The sequence below is a fragment of the Macaca fascicularis genome, chromosome 7 (genome assembly GCF_037993035.2).
Source record: "Macaca fascicularis isolate 582-1 chromosome 7, T2T-MFA8v1.1".
NCBI lineage: Eukaryota > Metazoa > Chordata > Mammalia > Primates > Cercopithecidae > Macaca > Macaca fascicularis.
In genome coordinates this window covers 90622308-90631208 of record NC_088381.1, presented here as the reverse complement: position 1 = coordinate 90631208, position 8901 = coordinate 90622308, and the positions used below count along the sequence as shown (strand labels likewise).

General features: G+C 53.2%; 1 protein-coding gene across 2 annotated transcripts; it reads right to left on the bottom strand.

Annotated features, from left to right (window-relative positions):
* Positions 1–259: 259 nt before the first annotated feature.
* Positions 260–4693, bottom strand: REM2 (RRAD and GEM like GTPase 2). Of its 2 annotated transcripts, none has more exons than XR_012415551.1 (5): positions 4537–4693; positions 2917–3258; positions 2593–2666; positions 1701–1990; positions 260–1318 (listed from the first exon to the last, which is right to left on the bottom strand). XR_012415551.1 is itself a non-coding variant. In XM_005560816.4 (5 exons), exons 1-5 carry the CDS (start codon positions 4637–4639, stop codon positions 1023–1025), a joined length of 1023 nt encoding a protein of 340 aa, XP_005560873.1. In that variant the 5' UTR covers positions 4640–4693; the 3' UTR covers positions 260–1022. The 2 variants fall into 2 exon arrangements, 1 of the variants encoding a protein (XP_005560873.1); XM_005560816.4 differs by having other exon boundaries at positions 1701–1908.
* Positions 4694–8901: the final 4208 nt, after the last annotated feature.

Below are 8901 nucleotides of genomic sequence, written 5' to 3'. Positions count from 1 at the left end.
AATTTACAAATGACTTCTAGGAGGTCCTTGTTCCTCTCCAGGCCTGTTTCTCATCGGCAAAAGAAGTGGGCCCGATTATCTGTAAGGGCCTGTGGCCCTTTGACACGGACTATCCCAGGTCAAGTCAGTTCCAGAGCCTCCTTAGAGAGTTAGGTTCCTTGCTCCTCTAGGCCTGAGTTTTCTGGTGGGTAATAGCAGTTTCCATCAACACCCATTTCCTCCCCCACAGACTCCAAGAACAGAGTCAAACGTGAACAGATGCAGTACAAAAATTCTTTATTGAAAAGGGAAAGGGTGGCCTCTTGCTGGTGCTCCCTGGGCCCTGGCCCAAAGGGGTTGCCACTGCTCAGCTTCTGAATGCAGAAAGTCTGTCCACCCCTTACCTTTAATAATCTTAAAGGGGAAGTGCCGTGGTGGACTAGTAAGTCAAGTGAATCAAGGGCTTCCAGGCCCTTGCCTTTAAGAACTCCTTAAAGGCAAAGTGGACACATGCGGCAGCAGATGAGAGCCAGAACGTTTTCAGGAAGGTCCCTGGAGGAAGGGTCTCCGTGTCTTCACCTTTAAGACTCTCTTAAAGGTGAGGCATGTTCACGCAGCGTACAAAGGAGGCAAACTCCGTCAAGGAGTCTACAAAGCACTTTTTCCAGATCTCGCTTTTAGAATCTCTTTACAGATGAGGTGGCCAAGCGCGAATTAATAAAAAACAAACTACGTTGCAGAATTATTTTTCTTCCCGACCCAGCAGAACCCGCCCCGCTCACCGGCCGCCTTCAGGTCTGCGTCCTTGCCTTCTAGGCGCCCTGAGGCCCGAAGGTCCGGAGAACGCGTGGGGGAGGGTGTGGAGGTACCGCCCAGCGGCCCCGGGCCGCCCCCCGCGGTCACACCGGGGCATCCTGGGAGTTTTTGGTTTCCTAGACGGCCTCCACCAGGGAAGCCGGACGGGGGCGGGGAGGGGCGGGGCGAGGGGGGCGAGCGGAGGGCGCGGTGACCATGGCGACCGCAGTGGTCATGGCGACCGCGGCTCAGAGCACCGAGAGGTCGTGACACGACCTGGAGCGCTGCTTGAAGAACTTGGCGTTGCGCGGCACCAGGTTGGCGAGGAACCGCTTGGCCTTCTTGGTGAGGCTCTCGCGGCGTGCGGGCGGCGCAGGACCCTCGGGGCTGCCCGGCTCGGGCCTCTGGCCCCCGGCGCGGCTTCGGCCCCGCCGCAGCCGGATCTGGCGCACCGCGCCCTCGAAGAGCTCCCGCGTGTTGTGGTGCAGTGCGGCCGACGTCTCGATGTGCTTGCAGCTCAGCGTCCCGGCCAGGTGGCGGCCCTCTGCAGGAAGGGACCCGCTCAGGCGCCCGCTAGGCCGTACGGGACCTGGGGCGAGGGTGGGTCTAGGGAGGGCCTGGGCGTGCGGTGGCAAGGGATTGGTACTAGTGACTCTTGCAACCGAGAGAACTTGGCTGAGCTCATATGGTGGGGAGGTGGAGGTGCGAAGGAGAGGGAGAAGGAGGCCTAGGGGAGAGGTGAGGGGAAGTGACAAGAAGGGATTCTCAGGGTCCTCGAGTAGGGCATTGGGAGTGTGCCCTTAGCCTGGGTCTGATTGCAAGTGAGAGCGTCCGTAATGGTAAAAAGGCCTTAGGGAGAAGAGGTGACCTGGAAGGGACAGCGTTCCCCTGAGATCCCAAGTATGGAATCTGTTCAGGATACACACCCTCCAGTGATACCTCCCGGGAGCGGGCCAAGTCGCTCTTGTTTCCAACAAGGATAACGGGTAGGTCGTGGTGCGGCCTCCCAGCCCGGAGCCGAAGTAGGGTCTCTGGAACTTTGGAGAAGCTCCGTCGGTCAGTGACTGAGAAGACGATGAGAAAGGCGTCCCCGGTCTGAAGGCAGTGGTCCCGCAGCCACCCTCCTGCATCCCCCTGCAGACAGGCAGAGGAACGTTAGGGCTGGAGGCACAGGAGATCCTGTCCAGCACCTACACCTCAAAGAGGAGGAACAGGGCTGTGAGGGAGAAAGAAGCCACCTGCTTAGGATAGTAGAGCTAGTTAATGGCAGAATCTCCATACCCAGAGTGTTTGTGGAGGAGGAAGAAGTTAGTACTATGAGGATCCTAGACTAGGGTAGCCATCCTAATTTCTTAAGCTTAAGCTCTTGATTCAAAAATGAATATTATTCACACGTCTGTAATTTGGCCTCTTATTTCTACATAGTAACCTTTATGTCCAAATATTCAGAAGTCCTCACTTTTTTCCCCCTTCCCTGATATTCCAGATCCCTGAGCTCTTGTCCTGTCACATCAGATTCCTTCAGACTGAAACATTTATGGATGGAGTCAATTTCAGGGTGTCCAGCCTAGCTTGGAGCTGCAGGGTTTGTCAAATTCCCATTCTGAGTTTGCTCTGAGTCAGAAGATCCTGGAAAGACTGTGACTCTTAATGGCTATGGACTGTGGTGTGGGCCTTTGCTTTCTGAAGTGATATGAATGAAAGGTCAGGTTCCAGTACATGTTGAAACCAGGACCAGCAGTCCCACCTTCAGCCACTTTGCCCTTCCCCAGTTCTCCCAGCTTCATTACCTGCTGGCAGCCACATCTTAGTTCTCACCTGTTCCCAGATATCATAAACGACTAGAGTCACTTCCTCCTTATCCACCATGATGCGTCTTTCATAGGTATCCTCTGTTGGGAAATAGGGAGAGGGAATAAAGTCCATTAGGAGATTTCCCAACATTTGTGAGACCTGGTAACCAGGGACACCTCAGATATCAGCACCAGGAAACCCCACCCCTCTTCAGGGAGGCTGCCACATAAAGCATTGGAAAAGCTTCTGTTAAGCTTTGTCCTTCAGGGGCTGCTCAGGTCATGAGCACTTCCTTCCCTGACCAGGGCCCCAGAGCCCCCTCAACCCCTGGAGGGCTTCTTCAAATACCTGGGTTCTCTGGTTCATGAGCACTGTCTCCCTGGAGACCACCAAAAGTGCCTGCTAGGGTGCTCTTGCCCACGCCGCTCTCCCCCACTAGCATGACCTTGAAGATGCCATCCTTTTGAGCAGGGGCTGCCTCTCCTGAGCCCAAGGAGTCAGAGGAGCCAGATGATGAGGCCTGAGGTGGCCAGTCAAGTTCATCTACAGCCTGGGCCCGCCGGAGCTGATGCTTGTAGGGGACAGGCATACTGCCTCTTCGTCTGGGGGCCCCAGGGACAGAGGGTAGCCCGCTGCGGTCCAACTCTGCCAACAGTTTCTCTGGCTTCTTTAGTAGTGTGGTATCTGCTTCTAAAATAAAATGGGAGGGCAAAGAAAAGGACACTGTGAGTGGGATATGCCCAACCATATGCAGAAGGGTCAATCCAGGCCGTTCCAGTACCAGAGGCCCAGCTACACCCACTTGACCATTACCCAGAAGGAACTGAGAATGTCTGGCCTGACCTCTTACACTAAAGTCTCCAGAAGCCTGAACTGGAATTGACATGATAGCTTCTCCAATGTGGTCCCAACTCCAACCTATTCAAAACGTGCCCCATGCAGGGAAGGGACCTGAATGCACACTCACACACCCACTCACACTTTACACTGATATACAGGCACATCCCCAGACTAGGCCTCTGGCCCTGTGGGGTGGAGTGGGAGGGGGGTTTGGGGAAGCTGCCTCTTTTTCCATCAAGAGGCCCTTCCTCCTCCTGTTTCCGGCACTGGTCATCCCCAAACTGAGGAGCAGAGAGGATGAGAAGCTGAAGCTGCTGCCTAGTGTCTGGGGAGTAGGTACAGCAGAGTAAAAAACTTTGTAGTGAGCCTCTTCCTAGGAAAGGGCCTTTGCTTTTTGAGATGATGTGCATGCTGGGGCTCTGTGGGCTCTCTCTGTGTGTGTGCGTGAGAGAGAGAGGGGCTGCCGCTGCTTCCCGTGGCCCTGTAGGTGAGCATCCCTCATTGCGTGGTTGGGTGTGAGAATCCTGCATCCCTGTCTGTCCCTGTGAGTGGGAGAGAATATTGTGTTCATAGAGCAGTAGAAGTAGAGAGAGAGAGAGAGAGTGTGTGTGTGTGTGTGAACGAAAGGGAGAGTGACAATGCGCGGGTCAGGGTAACTGGAGGAGGAACAACAGACACAACAAAGGGGGCTGGAGGGAGGCTGGAAATAGCCCAGGATCAATACTTGGCCAGCAGCCAGGACCTCCAGGAGCCAGAAGAACCCTTACAACAGTTCCCCAGGGTAGCCCCTGCCTGTGATTCCCAGGCTTGTGGGCTGCCCCTTTCCTCTCCCCTTCCTTCTTGCCCATCCTAGCCTCGGGAATGAGGCTGAGCTAGGGGCCATGTACCAGTTTCTCAAGCAAAGCCCTGGGAGTGATGGGGGAGGGGGCATTTAGGCAGCTCTTCCCCTCCACCCTAGCCCAACCCCAATCCCTTGTGTGAGCAGGGGTTTTCTCCACTTTCTCAATTGCTCTTCCCCTCTTGCTGACTGGGCTCAAGCTCCCTCAACCCCTAGTTCTGACCTCCCCATCAAAGCTTCAGCTCCCACCCCCATGGTTTCAGCTGGAACCTGCCCAGGTTAGCCCTCACCTGGCGTGGGCGTCCCTGGAGGGGAGGCCCGGCGGCTGCCAGAGGGGCAGAGTGCTGTGGTTTCTGTGTCCGTGTCCATGTCTGTGTCCGGGTCCGTGTGCATCGGTGTGCGTGTGCGTGTGCAGCCCAGCAGCTCGCAGCACCCTCTCCCTCACTCAGCAGCACTGTCAGCTTTTCCCTTTAAATACCACCCCCCCACACACACATGCCCTCCCCCCTAGACACCTGGGGAAATTGTCCCGCCCCCTGATGAGGTCACACATGCTAATGAGCAGTGATGTCAGCGGGATTCCCTCCTTTCTGCCCCCCCCCTTTTCTTTGTGTCGCTTCCCTCTGGGAGCACACACACTGCAGAGCTTGGTTGAGTTACAACAGAACAGTCAAGGGGCAGAACAGACAAGGGTTGCAGGAGGTGTCAGTGGGTAAGGGAGCTGAGGGTGACAGAAGGCAGGGACCTGGGGAGGTGAAGGTCTTTCTCCAGCAGCCAGGACTATGCATCATTTGTCTCTGTATTTCCAGACACTGTCTAGCCCAGAGAGCGTGCTCAGTGGTTGCACAGGGGCAAGAGGCAGAAAGACTAAAAGCTGGTCTGAAAGACAAAGAGATACAGGCCAAAAGAGGTGTGGGGACTGAGGGTCAGCCACCTGCCACCTTTTCCTTCTCCACCCTGCCTCTTCTGGGCTAAGAGCCACAAAAGTACCCATTTCCTAGCCACTAGTCAGATGCGGGCTCTGAGGAAGGAAATTCAGCTGCTTCATTTGGGCAGCTTTATTTTGCCACTAAGTTCAGGTAGGGGCAAACCACCGTGGAGACTCCTCCACCTTCTCTCCCTGCCAGGCCCACCAAGCCAACGATAATCAGAGCAGGAAAAAAGGGTGAGACAAAGCTAGCTATCTCAAACACGAAGTTCCCAATCTTAAGTGGGTGGGGGAGGGGGGAGTGCCCACTACCCCCCAACTCCCCTATCCACTGTTAATGTTTTTTGGTGTAGCTGCCAGGCCTTCTGGGCTATGCAAGGCAGATACACAATGGGTGATGTGTGCCTGTTTGTAGGAAGCCCAGATAGCACATCTCTTTTACTGTTCTTTTTCTGCCCAGTTCCCTTTCCCTTCAGGTTCCTTCTCCTGCCTCTTTCCTCCTCGTCCTCTTTCCTGACACCCTGAAGCTCCCAGACACACATTTTGATTTCCTTTCCTTGCCCTGTTTTTGCCAGATGCTGTGCTAAGTACTTTCTTGCATTATCTCCTTTTTTTTTTTTTTGAGACGGAGTCTCGCTCTGTCACCCAGGCTGGAGTGCAGTGGCCGGATCTCAGCTCACTGCAAGCTCCGCCTCCCGGGTTTATGCCATTCTCCTGCCTCAGCCTCCCGAGTAGCTGGGACTACAGGCGCCTGCCACCTCGCCTGGCTAAGTTTTTGTATTTTTAGTAGAGACGGGGTTTCACTGTGTTAGCCAGGATGGTCTCGATCTCCTGACCTCGTGATCCGCCCGTGTCGGCCTCCCAAAGTGCTGGGATTACAGGCTTGAGCCACCGCGCCGGGCCGCATTATCTCCTTTCATCTTCTTCACCCCAAGGCCCACAATGGTAGGTGGGTGCCCTGTCCCTAAAGCGATCTTGTAGCTGGAAAATGGGAACACCAAGAATCCCACCCACATCTTTCCAGTGCCAAGGATTTTTCATTTCTACACTGTGCTGCTTTCTTTCTCTTAAATATTCCAACTGTCTCCTATTATTGGGAAAAGTCTATATTGCAATCATCAGTGGACTTTTCGGGGAAGAGGCAAATAATCATCTTGGGAACAATGTGCAGTGACACTTCACTTATTTGGAGGTCAGCTATAGGGCAACAGTGGAGAGTTTGAGGGAGCAGAAAGGACCCCTCAGCAGCTAGAATACTCATGTGCTTTACCCACTGGGTAGATTCTCCAGTCCTCAGTCATGGCCTACTTACTTTTCACTTACTTTTATTCACAATTTTAATGTGTCCATGTGTGTTCCTGTACTAGCAGATTAGAAACACATTTAGAGTAGCAAGTGACCCCTTGTAGTCAGGGAGGCAACAACACACACACACACACACACACACACACACTCAAAGCATTCATATGCATTTTATAAGTGGTCTAAGGTCGTTTAGCATAAAAGCAAATAGCTCCCCGTGCCCCTACTGTTACAACTTCAGAAGACACTGCTGGAGAAAAGCCATTGCTTTCTGTGAATGATCCTCAGTTATGCAGAAAATTTTTATTATATTGCAGATACGCTGAAGACAAGTGTAACATTTTAGAATGACTTCCTTCCAAAATGAGTATTTTTTTTTTTTTTCAGAGACAGGGTCTCGCCCTATTGCCCAGGCTGGACTGCAGTGGTGTGATCATGGCTCACTCTAACCTCAACCTCCTGGGCTGTGCACTTGCCCGTGTCCAGGCTCCGTCAGGAATGGGAGGTCCCGTGGAACAGTGGGATAAGGTTGAGATTTGGAACAGAGCCATACCGGGTCTAAATCCACCACTTGGTAGAGATTGGGCCAGTCTTCTGATTTCCCTGAAACTCCTCCTGAGCCTGCAAAATGGGGTTTATGATGCCCATGGCCCAGCTCTGTTGTGTGGGTTCACTTCAGGTGATGAAAAATCTGGCATCATCAGGCACTCACTTTTTTTTTTTGAGACAGGGTCTGGCTCTGTTGCCAGGCTGGAGTGCAGTGGCGCGAGCTCGGCTCACCGCAACCTTCGCCTCCCGGGTTCAAGTGATTCTCCTGCCTCAGCCTCCTGAGTAGATGGGAATACAGGCGCGCACCACCATGCCCAACTTATTTTTGTATTTTTAGTAGAGACGGTGTCACCATGTTGGCCAGGATGGTCTTGATCTTTTGACCTCGTGATCTACCTGCCTCGGCCTCTCAAAGTGCTGGGATTACAGGCATAAGCCACCGCGCCACATCCAGGTACTCACTCTCTAACCAAGGTGCTTCTGCAGCCTTGGGCTGTGTGGCTGGGGGGTCCTTCTCCCCTCTCAGCGAGGCCTGGAGCTTGGTTCAGGCCCAGGATTTTTTTTTTTAAATCTATTTATTTATTTTGAGACCAGGTTATGAGACTGGCTAGTTTTTAGTATTTTTGGTAGAGACAGGGTTTTGTCATGTTGTCCAGGCTGTTCTTGAACTCCTGGCCTCAAGCGATCCACCTGCCTTGGCCCCTCTAAAGTGCTGGGGTTACAGGCCTGAGCTACTGTGCCTGGCAGAATTTTGTTTCTTAAGGACTGAGTTCTGGTATCTTCTTTTTTTTTTTTTTGGAGATGCAGTCTCTGTCACCCAGGCTGGAGTGCAGTGGTGCGATCTTGGCTCACTGCAACCTCCACCTCCCGGGTTCAAGCAATTCTCCTGCCTCAGCCTCCCAAGTAGCTGGGACCACAGGTGCATGTCGCCACACCCAGCTAATTTTTTGTATTTTAGTAGAGACGGGGTTTCACCGTGTTGCCCAGGTTAGTCTCGAATTCCTGAGCTCAGGAAATCTGCCCGCCTTGGCCTCCCGAAGTGCTAGGATTACAGGCATGAGCCACCACACCCGGCCCTGGTATCTTCTTTTATCTTAGATTCTAGATTGTGATTCACAGCCTGAGCCTTATCTCATGCTGAAAACACCTCCCACCTTCCCACCAAGAACCTCCATGTGGATCCCACACCCCTAAGACCAAGCATCTTGGATATTGGTATCTATCTTGATGGAATTTTAAGTGGCTTCATTTCTTTTCTTGGGCCCTGGTGGAAATAAACCTGAGTGACTACTCCCCAGTGCCATCACTTGGGCAGGACCCTCTGTCTTAGTTTCTCCATGCTGCCTGTACAAGGTCAGTCCCCTATCCTGGCTAGCCTGGGGCTTCACTATGGCTGACAAGAGTAGTATTACTGCCTATGCCTCATACAGCACACAACCAGAACCTGGAGAAACTTCTTTCAGGCCCACTGATCTATAATCACAGGCCTCCTTGGTGAACTCTTTCCTAAAGTCCTTCCAGCATTTGGAAGCATTCCACCACGAGGAGCAGTTTTACCTTAAGTCTTTGTCCACTGTCTTTTTTTTTTTTTTTTTTTGAGACGGAGTCTCGCTCTGTGGCCAAGGCTGGAGTGCAGTGGCGCGATCTTGGCTCACTGCAAGCTCCGCCTCCCGGGTTTACGCCATTCTCCTGCCTCAGCCTCCCGAGTAGCTGGGACTACAGGCGCCCGCCACCTCGCCCAGCTAGTTTTTTGTATTTTTTAGTAGAGACAGGGTTTCACCGGGTTAGCCAGGATGGTCTCGATCTCCTGACCGCGTGATCCACCCGCCTCGGCCTCCCAAAGTGCTAGGATTACAGGCTTGAGCCACCGCGCCTG